Source organism: Lycorma delicatula, chromosome 4 (genome assembly GCF_047948215.1).
Source record: "Lycorma delicatula isolate Av1 chromosome 4, ASM4794821v1, whole genome shotgun sequence".
Classification (NCBI taxonomy): Eukaryota; Metazoa; Arthropoda; class Insecta; order Hemiptera; family Fulgoridae; genus Lycorma; species Lycorma delicatula.
The window spans coordinates 86,849,845-86,870,156 of record NC_134458.1 but is presented as its reverse complement, the minus strand read 5'-3'; the positions used below and the strand labels follow the sequence as shown (position 1 = coordinate 86,870,156).

The 20,312-nt window shown below is 29.7% G+C and overlaps 1 protein-coding gene across 1 annotated transcript in view; it reads right to left on the bottom strand.

Annotated features, from left to right (window-relative positions):
- Positions 1-20,312, bottom strand: part of LOC142323623 (synaptojanin-1-like) — a 116,936-nt gene that overhangs the window by 39,581 nt on the left and 57,043 nt on the right. Inside the window, exons 7-11 of the mRNA XM_075363499.1 lie at positions 19,294-19,463; positions 12,321-12,402; positions 11,574-11,726; positions 3,663-3,819; positions 795-977 (exon numbers count right to left, since the gene is read on the bottom strand). Of these exons, the coding sequence (XP_075219614.1) occupies positions 795-977; positions 3,663-3,819; positions 11,574-11,726; positions 12,321-12,402; positions 19,294-19,463 (745 nt within the window). The remainder of the gene's footprint in view (positions 1-794; positions 978-3,662; positions 3,820-11,573; positions 11,727-12,320; positions 12,403-19,293; positions 19,464-20,312) is intronic.

The following is a 20,312-nucleotide window of genomic DNA, read 5'->3' as shown; positions in this document are numbered from 1 at the left end:
GAAAGTCATCAGAAGGGTTTTTAATGAAACACAAAAAATTACAAACTAAAATAATGTAAATTGATAACTGTAATGATTAAAATCTGATAGAAATAAAGCCAATCTTAAATTAAATGACCATATATCAGAACAATACACACATCACTGAAAATCTTCTACTGTAAACAGGCCTGCCTGAACCAAAGACAGCCATGTTGGTAAAAAGATAAAAGATAATTTTACATCATTTTCACTACTGTGTTGTAGTTAATGTGTCATTCCGAGTATGGAGAGTCTGAGACAGAGTTTAGGAAATAGACAAAAGTTCCTAAAAACTCTATAAAAATAAAAACTTGGCTAATTTTAAGCTCTATTCACATTCATTACCTTCAGAGTAGTTTGTTTGGAAGTCCAAACACTAATAATTCACCTTTTCCACCTTCTAAGCAAATTCTGAAAGTTTTTTTGTTAGCATGCTTGAGTCTCCAATAATTTTTTTCTGATTCTCCTTAAAAGTTTAAAATTTTCATTAAAACATTCTTCACCTTCAGAAATCCAGTGAATAAAGGAGATGGGAGATAAGTTATGTTTCTAAAAGTAAAAAACAGGTGCATGGATCTGCGTATTGTCATGTTACAACAGTTGTAGCTATTTTTTTAACATCTATGGTTAGCCTAATATTCTCTTGGAGCAATTTCAGAAATTTGATGAATTTTAGATTAAGTGCCCTGCCAATGATACATATAGAAGCTATTGGTCTAAATACATTACTACGTATACAATTAAAAAACTAAGTAGATTAAAGGAAAACTTACTTGATCTGTTTTGCGATTTGGCCATATCTAAAAGCCAATCAGATAGAGACAATTCTTTATAAACGACACTACGAAAATGTTTCCCTCCATTAACATTATATGTTCCAACAGACACACGTATTTTCATCGGTAATAAGTACTCTCCTGACCTTTTGCACATTTCTCTTAAGACATTTGTTGGTGCTAAAAAATAGAAATTCATTTAATAATAAAAGCATGAACTAAAATTAGAATACCATTATGCATAAAAATTCTAAAATTACTACCACATTGGATTTTATAAAAATATAAATGATTATCAATTTAATAACAAAAGTACAATGCTGTGAATGATGTCTATAGTTATATCAAAACATTACTATTCACAATAAGGGTTAATCAACTAATGTTATATGGCTTATATAAATGAGGTTAGAAATTTAATGAGATATTTTTCAAACCTTTCATATTAGAGATTTCTTTTTTATTACTTTTTTAATTAATGAATTATTTACTATAAAATACTTGAAGCTTATCCAAAAGGGAATATGGTGTGGAAATTTTGCAGCATTTGAAAAATGCCAAGGCTGACTGGGATTTACCTAAGAATCATCTTGGTAAATGGTAGTGTGTACTCTATTTACCTAAGAATCATCTTGGTAAATGGTAGTGTGTACTCTGCTGCAGAGGTTAGGATTAAAAGGGAGATTAATAATAAATAAAAATATAAAGTATGCTAAAGAAAGGTAATCAAGTAAAGTTTTCATTGTCTTAAACTGTTTTATATTATACAAAATCATATGTAACTAAAAACAGAAATATAAAAATAAATGTTCATGTATAATTGTAATTATGTATAGAGAATTGTTTGATTGTGTATTTGCCGTTTTCCACTGGCTAATCACATTACAACAAAACCTCTATAGATTGTTTCATGAAACTGGCCTTGAGGTTAAATACTGCTCTGGAAAATGGAAGCCAATCTTTACAGTAACAATAATTTTTTTTTTGGCATCTTCTTCCTTATATACTTAATGATATAGTGAAATTAGTAAATATAATGACAAAGGAGACTAAAATTCTTCATAAATGTAGTAACAAACAGTTAAGGAATTTATAGCGATGAAAAACCAAAATTGTACAGACTAACAAAATTAACACATTCTTTTTTTTAAAGCATTTAAAAAATTACTCACTTCATAATATAAAAAGAAACACATTTTCAAGAGATGAGTTTTTAAAATCAATTTAACAACATTTCATTGTAGTTATAAAAAGAATATTATTAGAAGAGGAGACAAAATCTATTTAATATTTACACAATTTTCAATGATGCATGTAATGTATTAGTTAACGATATACCTGTGACATAATGATTATTTCATTTTTTGTTTACAGCAAATGTTTTACCTGAATTTTGAGTTAAGTGTTAAGACAGTACATTGAACAATTTTTGGTCATGTCTTTATTACAGTACTTTATTTTATTTTATGTCTTTTTTTTACATTATTTGTAGGGAAGCCCATTGAGTCTTTCTTATTCTCTACAGGCAAAAGGTTAATCCATTTCTTCAATTGAAGTAACTAGCTATGTAAATCCAAATATATAAGTTGAAATTCTAAAGAAAAATAAACAGGGTTAACTTATATAATGGAACTTCTATTAAAAATGTTGAATGTTCCTGGGCTTCTTTTTTAAAATAAACTAAAAAGTATGAATATACTTTCATCAATATATTTTTATATAATTTTTATTAGTTTCAGTATTTATAATTAAAAAATAGTTGTTCATTAAAGTATTTGTTTTCTGTTACTAATTATCTCTCGTCCATTTCAGTGGGTATAGACAAATAGCAAAATACGTAAAATAGCCGTTTAGTTAATTTTCATGTGCCCAATTTCATTTCTCCATTTCATTATGTGACTAATTCAGGTCAACTTTTGACTGTGTAGTAAATCGTCACAAAGTTTTGGTCTATTTATGTATCATCGTAATTAGCATTCAAGCTTTGCAAATAAACAGATAAATCATTTTTTCTTAAGGAATACATTATTTTACAATTTAAATAATGAATACATTTTTAGCTTTAATATTATTATTTATCTTTTCCATATAAGTAACCACATTAGCCAGATTTGTGTGAGACACTCATTAAAAACAAGATAAAAATTGAAGGAGGCGATTTAAAATGTCTATATCGTTGTCAGAATTTCCATCATACATGTAAAGAGTTAAATAATAAATAAAGCTAAGAATAGCAACAGTCTAAAAAGTGAGATGCTAACAATTATAATTTATAACTATTGAAAATGCATACTGTATGTATCCATAGCTGTAGCTGCTTTCATCCCCCCTCAAGCATATGATGAGAATATTTATCCTCGCAATATGCTGTCACAATAATTTAAACTTAACTTTTATGGCAAATCTCTCTTTAATTTTCCAAAAGTCCCTCAAAGTGAAATTACTATGTATGTAACCAGTTCATACATTTTACAGTAGTGCAAATTAAAGTTTGCTTTCATCCATTTCTCTTCTTTTACAGAATAAAAATTTAGTTTGATTAAATTAATATTTTATGTGCTAAAAAGTATTTTTAATAATGGAATAGTGCTTATGTTATGTAGTTCGTAAACATAACTATTATTTACATATAAATTGTTTGAATTTAAATGTGCCATGTTAAAAAGGCTAATATATAATTAATCATCATTCTCACTAATGTCCGAAGACAGTAAGCATACCAATGATTCTTACCGTCCCAAGACAGGAAGAATTTGTATCCATGCTTTATACAGAGAAAAGAATGGAACAATTGCATTTTAATTTACAACAAAAAAAATAATAACAATTATTATATTATTATAAATAAAAGAGATTGATTAATACCATGCAATAAATTTGGTGGAAGCAGAATACGAGCTCTATCTGCAAGTTCACTATTTAATGTATTTCCTAAAAGAAGTATATCAATGGCTTCTTGCTTGCTGTAATCTAAAATATTGTTCTGAATAGTTCTAGCAGCAGAACGTGCTCCATCAATAAACTGTAAACAAATCAATTGGACAAATAAGTAACCATAACACAATGTTAGCTTATACAGAACCAATGAAAGTATTGCTAAAATCTTTTTTAAATAATAGCAAACATTTATTTTGCACAGAAATAATTTTAATAATTTTTTGAATATGCAAATAATTCATTAACATATTGACCACTGTGTTAATAAAATTTAATATTACATTAAATATAAACCACCAAAATACAATAATTAGATAAGTTAAACTTACCATTTTAATTTCTAGTAACTAGTTTTCGCAGTATCCCGCATCTTTAGTTGATATAAAATCCTATACTTATTAAACTAAAACATATTCTTTTAACTGTTCGTCATTTTATTCAAAATTATGTTTTATATTTTGAAAGTTTTGAAAATATCATTTACATATCTTATCCACAATAATATTTGGTGTGTATTTAATATGCCATGAACTATTTTCTCTTCAACATCTTGTATAAATATCTAAGACATAGTAGTAGATACAGGTGATCCCATTGGTAAGCCTTCTGTTTGTAAATAACAATTAATTTCATATTCAAAGTAATTTTGAAGACAAATATTTCTTTTGATAGTGATTAATGCATTGGTATATTCTGGGGTTTCATTTAATCTATATTTATTATTTCTATTGTCAATTGGTATATTATAATACATGTTAATGATATTATAACTTACCATTTTTTGTCATAATTAACTTTAATAAAATTTAATTTATTTATCACTTCATAACCATTTTTTACATTATATTTATGAGTTAGAATAATTTTTATTCTAAGTATTTTATTTATTATTTTAGCTAAGAAATATGCAAGTGCTGTTTTAGAATTTATTAAAGGTCTTATAGGATTATTTATTTTATGTAATTTTGGCAGACCGGCCCCCAGAGTTGGGGGTGATAATATATATAGATATAATCTTGAATACTAATTTATCATAATAAAATTCAGAGATGATGAATTAATTAGAAACATAATAAGAATACAATCTAACAGTTGGCAATAATGACATTAGAACAAAGAAAAATACTATGTTTTAAGGATTAAATCGTTCCAGTACTGGTCAGCAAAATTTACATGTATATTCATAATATTATTCAAAAGTTTCAAAATATAAAACATAATTCTAATAAAATTACAAACAATTAAAAAAATATTTTTTAATGTAATAGATATAAAATCTAATACCAACTGAAGATGCAGGATACCATGAAAACTAGATGTTGAGAATTAATATGGTAAGTTTAACTTATCTATGACTGTGTTTTGGTGGTATATATTTCACATAATACTAAATATTTTTAATCTACAAAATATTTATTTAAGTAAAACACATAAATATTTTGTAAATTAAATTTATAAAATATTGCAGAACTTTGAAAGAATCAAGAAACAGATTCAAAATCACAGTTAAGGATATCATTAATAAATTCAAACATAATATCAAACAAAAAACATTTAAAACAAATTAACTCCACCAAACCTTTCTAAATATAGACAAACTTGTATTCTATATAATTCCTATATTCCCAGTTATAATTCATAAAAAAGCAACTGCTCAAAAACTTGTCCAACAAATAGAAAAGATAATCAGAAAATACACTAACATATATATAATAAACAGCACACACCTAACCCTATAAACAAGATAAATAATCATTAATAAAGCTCATAATCAACATCATGATCATTTGAAGTAGAAATTTATACAATAACATTTTATTACAAGAAAAATTCTCCATAAACATCTTAACTGTGGTATAGGTCCAGAGTACCTGTACAGGTATTTCTGCAGTGCTGGGTAACTTGACCTGAACTCTTCTATGGTGTAGCACATGTATTTTCAGAATTTGTATTTAATACATATTTTTAAATTTACTAATGGAATTATAGATTTGATTATCTTCATGGAAGAGTAAAACACATATAGGTACCTGATGTCCTTTACTGCAAAATGTTTATTTCAGATCTCAATAGTGTGGTACAGGATCCTATAGATCTATATGGCATCATTCAATTTTATAATTTGTTGACATAATAAATTAGAGCCGGTAGTATGGAAAAGATGTCAATCACCTATATAGTTCTCAGTCTAATTAATACCTGTATGGCTTAAGTGTAACAATACTCTATGCAAGAGCTGTAGATAATCCTGAGGGATATTTAAGAAAGTATGGGAGTTAACATATGGGGTGGTGCTGCAATCGACTTGCAGAAACTAAAAGTCTTGTATTGCACTACAAAGATCACCAGGTTGCAAGATGACAGGAATTTGTATTACACTGCAGCAAATCCAAACAAAATACTAACACAATGTGTTAAAAACCTCAAACACAATAAATGTGTTAATACTGACAATACATTTAATATTATTACAAATCAAAATGGCTTTATATTCCCAAAATAATATTACAACAATCTGATGGGCTTTCTATGGATGCTCCTATTCCAGCATCTTAGAGAAATATTTTTCCAACACATATACTCACTAAGAATAAGCACGGCCACATAACAATAAATGTGCACAGATATGTTGGTGAACCCATCTTGCAGTACCAAAGCGATATAGAACAGTGTGAAGAATTAACATACACAAACAAAATACTATAGAATAAATTTTACAACAGAGTATGAACACAATAAAAAGATTAATTTTCTTACAACACCATCACAAATAGCAACCAACAAAAGCATGCTTTGAAAATATACAGAAACCTAACAGTGATGTACAGACACGTTCACTACACCTTAAACTATTCAACCATATGCAAACTAACTGCTACAAGGTGTTTTGCTATCAAAAGTATGATCAGCAGAATCACAGTGGATACAAAGAAAAAATCAAGATCACACTGCCATATGTATACAGACTTGAGAAAGTAGCTCATAAATTTAAATTTGCTGCAATTTAATCTTCAGGAAAAAATAATCATTACACACAGAACACAATCTCCAAACAAATAAAGTGTCTCTAACATAAACTGAGCTATTTTGACTGCCAAATGTTCACATAGACAAATGGAATGCAGCTTAAAAGGTATAATGAATAATAAAAAGCAATAACACCAAACGTGCTATGCAGTATCATTGCAAGTCATTGGCTGACACCACAATATGAAACAATAGCACCAGTTCTTGAAAACTCCAGAAAAATTAAACAAATATGATGCGATTAATGAATGGATAACCAAGTAAAAGTAATAAAACAAATTCACTGATTGAGAGATCTCTTTTGATCCTTAAACCGTTTTTGGTTTTGATTTTCAATTGAATGTCAACAATAATGATAACAGAAATAGAAATAAACTAGAAACATTATTATATTTACCAGTTTAAATTCATGATGAACCACCAAATACATTATAAACAGCATCATTTATTTAAAGAATAAATTTCAAACTATTACGTTGGCTAAACTTATTTTTTATCCTCAGCCCAGAATCTCAAACCGTAATATTGACAAATCGGTGTATGATTAAAATAGACTAATCACATGTAATTGCTTATCAGTTTTTTCTTTTATTATAAATTTATATTAACTGGATTTATTGGAACTGGATTTCTAGTAAATTTAAAAATAATAGACACCACAGTAAATTTTAAAGAACAATACCGAAGAATAGCAACCATCACACTAAACGCCATGAATAAAATTTACACAATCATAAATGCCCATGCTTCAACTAATGATAAAAATTACTACAATAAATCTAAAAAAGAAGTTGAAAACTTCTGGGAACTCCTCAACCAAACAATAAACCAAATAAATAGAAATCACACCAAAATTCTAATAGGAGATTTTAATGTCCAACTGGGCAGAGAAAGAAGATACAGAGATATCATCAGAAATTGGATGCTACAGAAAAGGACCAAGAAAAACAGATAAAGACTAGTGGAAGTCTGTAGGACATATAACCTCATATCTAATTCTACATACTTTAAAAGGAAACTGATAATTGCAATGTCAAAGTCCTAAGAGGAATAGACTGGATCTGACCACTACCTAATCAAAATAAAAATAAGATTCACGTCACAAAAAAGAAGAAAAAACAACACAGGGAGATGAAGGAAAACTATGACCCATTTCAAATAATCGAAAGTGAGAAGTATCAAGAAGAAATAGATAAAAACATAAAATTAACAGACAATCTGGAAGAAATCAGTCCAACACTTAAAAACATAACAAACACACTGGTGCTTAAAACCCCCTGTAAAGAGCATCTATGGTGGAACTCTAAGTGTGATAAAATGCACGAAGAAAGACAAAGAGCATGGTTAAAGTTCCAAAGCCAAAAAATGGAAGAAAACACCAACCAATTGAAAAACACCAGAAAATTGTTCTTCAACACAATAAGGAAAATTAATAGATGATCACAAGAACTCCTAAACTCAATAGAAGAAAATTATCATAAAACCAACTTAAGAGACTATTACAAAACATTCAGTAAATAACTACAAAGGTATGAACCCCCCCCCCCACACTAAAGCTAAAAATGATAGACAAGCACACAATAACAAAGAAAACACAAACATAATGGCAAAAGCAAGCAATAAATTATAACTTGAGGATCTCACAAAACCCCTAGAAATAAACACAGGCACACTAATTTAAACAAAGACAGAAAAGATAACCCCCCTCCCAACAATACAAGAAGTATGAAAGGCCCTTAAAGAACTTAAATATTATAAAGCCAGTGGAGAAGACCAAACTTTTGCAGAAATGTGGAACTATGCAGGCAAGAAAACTAAGACATCACTTTCACATGACAATAAAAAAATCTGGCAAACTGGAAAATTCCCAGAACACTGGAGAAAAGCAATAATACCGTACTGCAAAAAAGGGTGAAAACAGCAATCCATACAACTATAGAGGGATCTCTCTTCTAGATTGCACGGAGAAAACTTCTCAAGAATCCTATGCAACAGAATTAAAGACCAATTAGAGGAAGAACTAGGCGACTATCAGGGAGGATTCAGGCCACAGAGAAGCTACCAGAACAAATAATAACATTAGAGTTGGTGATGGCATATTACAAGAGAATGGGCAAACCACCAGCCATAACAATTCTAGACTAAAGCCTACGATTTTATTCACAGACCCATGATGCTACAGATTCTGAGACATCTAGGACTCCACCCACTAACCAAAATAAAAGAACTAACATTAACCAGCACAATGTCTAAAGTAAAATTTAGAGGAGAATTTTCACGCCAATTCATATGCACAGGGCTGAAACAGGGAGATGGACTACCCCTGCTCTTGTTCAACTGCACCTTGGAATTCATAATGAGGAAGTGGTATGAAGTAAATCCTAAAAACATATTCGGGAGAAAGAAAGAAAGAAAACATAAAACTAAACTGTCTAGGCTTTGCTGATGATCTCCTGACAAATAACATTCAAGAAGCCAAAAACAGAGAAGTTCACTGCAGGAGATAGCACGGAGAATAGGCTTAAAAATTCCATTTGAAGAAACACAATAATTTCATTACTAACTCCCCACTTACAAACAAGATGTCAGTAAATAATCAAGAAATTAAAATAGTAGAAAAATTCAAGTACTTAGGAGAAATCATAACATACAACTTATGAGAAACCACATGGAGGGGAGTATAATCAACAAACAATAGCACACACAAAACTCACTAACAACAAATACAACAAAAAATACCTCTCAAATAGCCACGAAACCCAAACATTACAAAAGTCATCCAACCTGTAATAATATAAGGTAGTGAAAATATATTCAAAACAAGCCACACAACATACACAGACTAAATTATAAACTCAAAAGAAAAATAGCAAGGACCTGTATAAACGAAAAATACTACAAAGGGCACTGGAAGATAATATTGAATGAGGCGGTTAAGGAAATGGAGCCTGAAACAAGCACAATCAAAAAGAAAAGGATTTCCTCCTTCATTGGACACTTAATCAGAACTCCAGGCAATAGAATATCAAGACAAGTAACAGAAAAACTATGGGACCGCAAGAACAAAATTAACTCGCTAGCAGAAATACAAGAAGGCATGGAAACACTGGGGATAAAAGTAGCAGACCTGAAGGAAAAAACAGGGAAAATGGGAATCCTAAAAGACAAACAAACCAGACTAAAAACCAAGGACAGAAAACAGACAGGATAGGTGATTTCAGAGGAATTAGGAAAGGCAAGATTTGACAGAATGAAGAAATACTTGGAGAACAGGAAACTGAATCACCTTCCCTAACCTTGATTAAGTGATCAGTACCATGGAGGCCGTAAAAATAGAAAAAAAATTTATATTATAACATACAATATTATAAATATTTTTGAATGTCAATTAATAATAAAGATGGTATAAGAATTAAAATACATCTCTCAATTGACGAGTTAATAGTTTATCAGATGATTTATTTATTAAGATTAGTATATAAATGAATCACTTTCCACCAACACAGTATTTATCATGACACTCATCTCTTACTAATAATTTCACTTTTTACTACACAAATATCAATCTTCTTGATTAAAATAAAATTAATAAAATAAAAAATCTTAAAACTGTATTTTCACGGTTTTTATAGCAACAGTTTTATAGCAACAGGTGAGTTTTACATTACATACTGTTTCAATAGAAAACAAATAATTTATTATCATAAATGAAAAATAGGACAATGGATTCAATATGTTATCATTGCTTTTAATGCCAGACTTTTGTACAAATTTCCTAGAAAAGCCAGTCATTTATTTTCATTTCATTCTAGAAATGCTGGAACGTTTTAGTACATATGAACTTAAAAACTTATACATCAACCAAGTTAAAAGTGTAGTGCTTACATCAACATTATGGTGTAATTTTAATCCAATTATTACTTGTAGCATTTAAGTACATAAAAGTTTTTAGAAAAAAATTGACAATATACATTTTTGTAAAAAAAATTTAATTACGAGTATTTTATAAAAACTTAGCGTTTTGTTATTATTATTATCTTTATCTTAATTTTTTTTTTAGAAAGGAATAATTAGAAGTATGGATCATACAAATGAGTGTATAGTCAGACATGATGCCTTAACACAATCTAAATGTAGGTTAAAACTAGATGTTTTGTATTTGATCACAAATTGCTATACGCATATATCAATGCATTTTATCTACAAGTAAAATAAAGTATATTTTATTAAAACAGAGAGAGAGTACTAAAATAAATTAAATATTATTAATAAAGTGAATAATGATATAATGTAAATAAAAACTTAAAAGAGCTTCGTTTTTAAAATAGTATCGAAGTTTGCTTCCAATGAAACATATAACTGAAGCAACAATCTTCTGACTAACTTTTCAGTGTAGACTAAGGCTTGTCAAGAATATTTTTCTACTGTTTTTAGCTTGTTTTTTTTAACAAATTCCCTTTCACTATTCTACAACTTAATTTAATCCCTTCATTTTTCCTTGGAACCCTTGATTCACTAGCACAATAATATGCAGTTAATGTGTAGTCTTTTGATTCATTTTTTTTTTTATTAGCAAAGAATATAAAAAAATAATTTACTTCATCAACAGATAAGATCTTCAGAAATAGTAGGTTCTATAAATTCTTATAAGTGAAGTGTACAAATTCTGAATTAATGAGTCTGCTACATCTGTAATGGCGTTTTTGATTGGAGTAACAGTTCAATCCATTGTACACACTCATTCTTTTAAAATAAAAAATGTTTTACTGACAAAACATGTTTAATAATACCTTAATAATTGGAAATACTTACTTTGGATCCACCACTGATTGCTCCAGTACCCGCATATATCTTACTAACTTCATTACCATTGTTAACCCACATTTGTCTAAATATTTCCTCAAATCTTGATATAATTTGAGGTTTTTCTGTTAATTCCAGTAAATGCAGTTGTTTACCAAGCATCTGTTTATTTTAAAACATACAATTAAGAATTTAATTAAAATAAAATATTATTAACTGTCCTTAAATTTTAAGGACAGTTAAGCTATTTACTTTTAATGAATGAAGCTGAATGTAAAAGTAAATGAGCTTGCCCATTTAATTTCACAGTAATGTTAATGTTAAACATTAAATTAATTTTGTAAAACTAAAATAAAACAAATATGTTTTATTTAAAAAGACAAGATAGAAATAATCATAATAATTATTTCTCAGCCACTTGAATAAAATCCAAGTGTAAACGTAATCATAATTTAATTTCTCTACAGCACAAGAATGATATAACCTAAGAAAAAATTAGACTGAAAACCAAAGTTATTAGTAAAGATATGCAGAAACAGTTAAATAAGATAAACTAATGACTAAATATTAACTAATAACTAACAAAATCACATGTGTACCAAAATACATATTGTGTTGTTCAGTCAGATGTCATATGAATGTGGATAATAATGCTTATTGGTAAGAAAACTATTTAGTGCATAGCCAAATAAATAAAAACCCAAAAGTACGTTACTTAGATTGTAAATAGAGCATAAAAAAAATTTCAATATATACCTGAAGGCCAAAGAAGGTTTGGACACAATTTGTTCGATCTAAGCAATCCAAGCAGTTTGTTCGTATTGTTCCTCTTTGTTCACTGAAACAAAAACAGTACTTTTTACTTAACTGACAATTATTTAGAACAAAAAAAAAAAAAAAATATTATTTATTGAAAGGAGATGATACTCTCCAGGAATAAACAACATAAGGTAAGGCTTAAATTAATTATGAATTTGGAAGTTAAGTTCAAATAAAAAGATATAAAAACATGTGAAGTTGCATAAATGCACAGAAAGAAAAATATTTTATGAACACTAATGAATAAATTAAGTTATTTCTAAAGTATTATGAAATAATGTAAAACACATTAACCTTCCAAGGACCTTCAATGCCAGTCAGGACAGTAAACTACCTTGATCAACTATGACAGATTGTACTATTTCCCCAACCTCATTTTCCTTACACTTAGTCTCTTCTTCTCCATCAATAGTTCTGTTGGTGCAGGTCTGACCCTGCTAGGTCTCCATGCTTAGCAAACTAAACCTGAAAAGCCAGTGGATCCGTACAGGGGGGGTTGGCTGCCTGTGAACTAACTCTTATGGACTGTTTCCTATCTAGTGACTGCACTATAGCCTAATGGCTGTAGTTCCTACTAAATAAAGCTGGGGCTTCAAATCTGTCCAGAAAAAGCCCTCTCTAACAAACTATTGTAGCAGTTAACTGATCAATACTTGTATGAGAACAAAATCCATATACTTTGTGATCCTTATCTGAAATAAAATGTATGATTCGACATGTCATGTTTTACAGAGACTAATGTATATTTTTCTTTGAAGTTAAAATATAAATGTTATTTAAAACATGCTTTTTTCAATCACAGTGTGTTAACATTGATTACATACCATGTGGATAAATAGAATTTATTTTTCAAAAGGCAGTGTTTAATAAATCTATAGCTATAAACAATTTTTGTTATGATGATTTAATGCTATAAAACCCAATTACCAACACAAAGATAATTAGAAACAAGATTTCAACATTGGAAAAAAATTATTTTCAAAAACAAGCAATTATTTAGAACAAAAAAAATCAAAATAAAATATTATTTATTGAAAGGAGATGATACTCTCCAGGAATAATCAGATTAATCATTCTTATAAGTAAGAATGATTAATAAGTAGCAATAAGTTTGACCAAACTTTAATACAGATTGAATCAAGTAGTTTACCACCAGCCCTCGAAAGCATTCTCAAATCATTAAAAATTAAAATTCCATGTGATCAGAAACACTTTCTTTTTAAGTTACAACTAGCAAAAAATTTTGCCCTGAATTTTGCTCCAAAGATAAAATAATGCTACATAAAAATTCTTAGAATATAAATTATAGGAATAAATTAATAATTTTCTACGATATTTTATCTGAAATATCACTGTCCCAGGACTATATCTTTAGTAATTTTTTAAAAATACTGAAAAAAACCAAGATGAAAAATAAACTTTTTACATTTGGTGGAGAACTAATTTTAAATTGCCAATAAGCAAATAAAACTTAGCAACAAATTTTTCAGAAATTTAATTTAGAAGGAAATTATGTATGTAAAGGCGATTGAAAACAAATATTAGTTTAAGAAAGTTGACTTTTATAAAGCAGATCAAAACACGGCAGAAAATTTTTAAACTCTAAATCAAACCAAAAATGAGCATTACTAACATTTACTAATCAAAATTAAATTTATTTTCTTCAGAAAAGACACTGCTGAAAATGACCTCTCCAACTGTCTATAAAAACTCTAAAACAATGTTTAAGATAGTATATATGTAGATATTCTTAATAATACAATTGTTCTTAATAATTATAACTGTATCATATTCAGTTGAGCAGTTCTGCCACTTTTTGAACTTTGTTTGATAATTAGTAATTAATATCCTACCTCACTAAAAATACTTTAACCTTAAATTTTTTTTATAGTCAAGAATTCTTATACTTTAACTCTTTACCTTTAACCACAATATTTACTAAACATAAGAAACAACTCAGAACTACTTTATACATAACTCTACATAAGAAAACAATTGTTTTCAGAAAATTATTTTATCTTTTCTTTTAACCATTTATTTTCTTAACACACATATAGTCTCTTAACTCAAATGGCACACGGACCAGAGCAAGATACTTCCTAATTTAGACAGAATATATTGTGGACGAGTGTAACTTGTCTGACCATCTCGTCTTGGATAGAAATGGAGAAAATTCTGCTTCTGACAAAGAAATTGAGGTTGTGTCTATTGAACATTTAGTAAATTATGTTTTGATAGTTGTTCTGTAGTTTGTATTTTTTCTTCTCATTTTGAGAGGATATTTTTCTCTCAAGAGGCATTTTATCCTCTTAAAATGAGAGGAAAAAATTGCAAACTACAAAAATATTTAATTGAAATTGGTAAAACCTTTGCTGAAAAAGGTGGTACTCTTTTTCAAGAAGAAACACCAGCTGCAATATCAACAAACAGTCTGACAGGCAGATACTTTCCGGAGAAACGTCTGCCTACTGAAAAAAAAAAAGCATAGCCAACAAGAAAAGGTAAAGTTTGTAGTGACAGAAAAAGGGCATCAACATATGAATCTGTAAGAAAAGAAACAAGTTGGTAGTGCCCAGACTGTAAAGTTGCAGTGTATTTACGAGATTGTTTCAGAGTGTATCACACAAAGGCAAATAATTTGTAAATACCATTGTTTTCCTTTATATTTAAACTTTTTTATAAATATTACTATGTTAACTCTCATAATTATTTTTGTTTATTATAAAATAGTTTCTAAGAATAATGATGTTCCTTTCTACACCTAGCTCTCAAGTGTAAATAATCAGAATGTGTGAAACAGTAAAATTCACTAGAAGTAAAACGTCAGACAGACTCTATTTTTTACCAAAAATAGTTTTTCTTTCAAGTGACAATGTTTTACCCCGAAGTGATATCTAAATGAATTTATATTATACTGAAAGTATGTTTCTGTGTTTCAAAAATTTATTATATGCAATACATAAAAATTAAAATACATAATAATTCCTCCTCTATGAATCATGAGACCATGCCGTTGGTGAGGGGGCTTGAACGCTCAGGGATACAGAGTAGCTGGACCGAAGGTGCAACCATATCAGAGAGGTCTGTTGAGAGCCAGACTAAGGAATAATTCCTGAAAGAGGGCAGCAGCTCTTTCAGTAGTTGTTAGGGGCGTGAGTCACAATGACTTAAACGGCCATATCAACATCACTCAGTCCTCTGAGTACTGCGCAGCAGAAAGCAATGGAAAACTACAGCTGTTTTTTTTCCAAGAAAATGTAGCTCTCTGCATTTTCATTTAACAAAAATGGAGGCGCCTTCCTTGGTAAAATATTCCGGAGGTAAAATAGTCCCCCGTTCGGATCTCCGGGTGGGGACTAAGGAAGGGGTCACCAGAAAACTAAAAAATAACATTCTATGAGTCGGAGCGTGGAATGTTAGAAGCTTAAATAAGGTTGGTAGGCTAGAAAATTTAAAAAGGGATAGGGATAGGGTGAATGTGGATATAGTAGGAATTAGTGAGGTTCGGTGGGAAGAGGAAGGCGACTTTTGGTCAGGTAATTTTAGAGTAATTAACTCAGCGTCAAATAATGGGCAGGCAGGAGTAGGTTTCGTGATGAACAAGAAGATAGGGAGGAGAGTGGAGTATTTCAAGACGCATAGCGATAGAATCATTGTAATAAGGATAAAATCAAAACCTAAACCGACAACGATTGTTAACGTCTATATGCCTACAAGCGCCCATGATGATGAGGTAGAGTGTGTATACGAAGAGATTGATGAAGCACTTAAACACGTAAAAGGAGATGAAAATTTAATAATAGTTGGAGATTGGAATGCAAGCATTGGAAAAGGCAAGGAAGGAAATATAGTGGGTGAATACGGGCTGGGCAAAAGGAATGAAAGAGGGGACCGACTTATAGAGTTTTGCACGAAGTATAATTTAGTAATTGCCAACACCCAATTTAAAAATCATAATAGAAGAATATACACTTGGAAAAAGCCAGGCGATACTGCAAGGTATCAGATAGATTATATCATGATTAAGCAAAGATTTAGAAATCAACTCGTTGACTGCAAAACTTACCCTGGAGCAGACATTGATAGCGACCATAATTTGGTGATAATGAAATGTAGATTGGGGTTTAAAAACCTGAAGAAAAGGTGTCAGATGAATCGGTGGAATTTAGAGAAGCTTGAGGAAGAGGAGGTAAAGAAGATTTTTTGAGGAGGACAGCGCAAGAGGTCTGAGTAAAAAAGATATGTTAGAAAATGTAGAAGAAGAATGGGAGAATGTTAAAAAGGAAATTCTTAAATCAGCAGAAGCAAACCTAGGCGGAATAAAGAGAACTGGTAGAAAACCTTGGGTTTCAGACGATATATTGCAGCTGATGGATGAACGTAGAAAATATAAGAATGCTAGTGATGAAGAAAGTAAAAGGAACTATCGGCAATTAAGAAATGCTATAAACAGGAAGTGCAAACTGGTGAAAGAAGAGTGGATTAAAGAAAAGTGTTCAGAAGTGGAAAGAGAAATGAACATTGGTAAAATAGACGGAGCATACAGGAAAGTTAAGGAAAATTTTGGGGTACATAAATTAAAATCTAATAATGTGTTAAACAAAGATGGTACACCAATATATAATACGAAAGGTAAAGTTGATAGATGGGTGGAATATATTGAAGAGTTATACGGAGGAAATGAATTAGAAAATGGTGTTATAGAGGAAGAGGAGGAAGTTGAGGAGGATGAAATGGGAGAAACAATACTGAGATCTGAATTTAAGAGAGCATTAAAAGATTTAAATGGCAGAAAGGCTCCTGGAATAGACGGAATACCTGTAGAATTACTGCGCAGTGCAGGTGAGGAAGCGATTGATAGATTATACAAACTGGTGTGTAATATTTATGAAAAAGGGGAATTTCCGTCAGACTTCAAAAAACGTGTTACAGTAATGATACCAAAGAAAGCAGGGGCAGATAAATGTGAAGAATACAGAACAATTAGTTTAACTAGTCATGCATCAAAAATCTTAACTAGAATTCTATACAGAAGAACTGAGAGGAGAGTGGAGGAAGTGTTAGGAGAAGACAAATTTGGTTTCAGGAAAAGTATAGGGACAAGGGAAGCAATTTTAGGCCTCAGATTAATAGTAGAAGGAAGATTAAAGAAAAACAAACCAACATACTTGGCGTTTATAGACCTAGAAAAGGCATTCGATAACGTAGACTGGAATAAAATGTTCAGCATTTAAAAAAAATTAGGGTTCAAATTCAGAGATAGAAGAACAATTGCTAACATGTACAGGAACCAAACAGCAACAGTAACAATTGAAGAACATAAGAAAGAAGCCGTAATAAGAAAGGGAGTCCGACAAGGATGTTCCCTATCTCCGTTACTTTTTAATCTTTACATGGAACTAGCAGTTAATGATGTTAAAGAACAATTTAGATTCGGAGTAACAGTACAAAGTGAAAAGATAAAGATGCTACGATTTGCTGATGATATAGTAATTCTAGCCGAGAGTAAAAAGGATTTAGAAGAAACAATGAACGGCATAGATGAAGTCCTACGCAAGAACTATCGCATGAAAATAAACAAGAACAAAACAAAAGTAATGAAATGTAGTAGAAATAACAAAGATGGACCACTGAATGTGAAAATAGGAGGAGAAAAGATTATGGAGGTAGAAGAATTTTGTTATTTAGGAGGTAGAATTACTAAAGATGGACGAAGCAGGAGCGATATAAAATGCTGAATAGCACAAGCTAAACGAGCCTTCAGTAAGAAATATAATTTGTTTACATCAAAAATTAATTTAAATGTCAGGAAAAGATTTTTGAAAGTGTATGTTTGGAGAGTCGCTTTATATGTAAGTGAAACTTGGACAATCGGAGTATCTGAGAAGAAAAGATTAGAAGCTTTTGAAATGTGGTGCTATAGGAGAATGTTAAAAATCAGATGGGTGGATAAAGTGACAAATGAAGAGGTATTGCGGCAAATAGATGAAGAAAGAAGAATTTGGAAAAATATAGTTAAAAGAAGAGACAGACTTATAGGCCACATACTAAGGCATCCTGGAATAGTCGCTTTAATATTGGAAGGACAGGTAGAAGGGAAAAATTGTGTAGGCAGGCCACATTTGGAATATGTAAAACAAATTGTTAGGGATGAAGGATGTAGAGGGTATACTGAAATGAAACGACTAGCACTAGATAGGGAATCTTGGAGAGCTGCATCAAACCAGTCAAATGACTGAAGACAAAGAAAAATATATAATAATTACAAAAATATTAAGTGCTTGAGTCACAGCTATTTTTTTTTCTGCATTTGAAAGGGAAATTTCAAGATGATAGACAAATTCTGGTAAGTCACATTTGTCTTTTTTTTTACATAGAATGAATCTGTACGTCTTTTTCTTCAGGTGATAAAACTCTTGTAAGGAAATTTTAGAATCATGATAGTAGTAGTAAGTAGATATAAGTAGGTAGATAATTTAAGTAGATGATAATAGGTAGATAGTAAGTAGGAATTTTTTTTAAGCTGGTCTAATTTGCCCAGTTACCATAGACCACCATGTTCCAAGAAGCCCAGGGTTCAAAGTGTTAAAAAAATTCTTTATAAAGAAATCTTTCAACATGTATGACTGATTTGCATAAATAATTGTATAATATAAATTATGCATCCTAAAACAACAAAAAAATTAAATACCCAAACAATAGAAAAATTAAAAACCAAAAATGAAACCTTAAAACAAAAATATAAAAACATGAAAAAGGGGATCCATGTCTAATTCATTGGAAGGATTACCTATCATTCTGCAGATATTTCTGCATTCTGCATTTTAATGAAAGAAATTACCATCAAGAACCTGTATTACTTTATTACTAATGAATAACATACATGCACTTAAATACATACATATATTACCTCACAATATTATCTCCTTTTGCATAAAATAATGAAAATAATTTTAAATATTTTTCAATTTTTGCTTTAAGTTTATTAAGATTTTTCAAGTTTCCTCCACGGCACTCTTGATGATAATCAAATAATATATGAGGTATGTTGGTGCATAATTCTGATGCTCTATGGTGAGACTGCAACAAATTAAAAAATACATAAACATATGCATATAAGGACATACAATAACATATCTTACCCTGGTGATAAACCGTAATGATTTCCATTCATAACATTAACATTAATTCATGATATGATTAATACACACGATTACAAAGTATACAAATTTTATAATATTATAATTTGTAAATGGGAACAAGCAATTACAGTGATTAAAGGAAAATCTGAGCACAAAATATACAGGAGGAGAGAAAAATGTTAAGATCAATTAATGATGCTCTTTGGCTGAAACTAAAAAATAAATGAGAAGAAATATTGAATGATAATGAATTATAGATATAAAAAATTACATTTGAAAGAACATAAGATTAAATTTTCAATAAACAGTTATAAAAAGTTTATAACATTATTCATGTGTTTCTTATTATTACTTCACTCGCAGTCAAAATCTGATAATGAAATAACTTCACAAAAAATCAACAGATGAATATGATCTAATTCCTAGATCACAAATAATAATCATGTCAGTGCGAATCAAACTGTCTTTTTATTTTTTATTTTAACAGAAGCTCAGTTTCAATCAGTAGGTAGTAGTTTTATTCGCTAGCTGCTATAACAGGGTAATTATTTCATTTCCAGTATGGATGAAAAATGTTCTACAAAATATTATTCATTTGCAATAGGTTTAGAATAGCAGGCAGCAAATTCCACATGTTAACTGCACTGTTTAAGTGTTATTAAAAATGGGATTTATAAACTACCAGTAGTAAAAGTCCTGAATGTGTAGCACATAAACAGGACAATATAGAAACATTTTTTTTCAATAATAACTATAAAATTAAAGTTGATCATCATTGCTAACAATA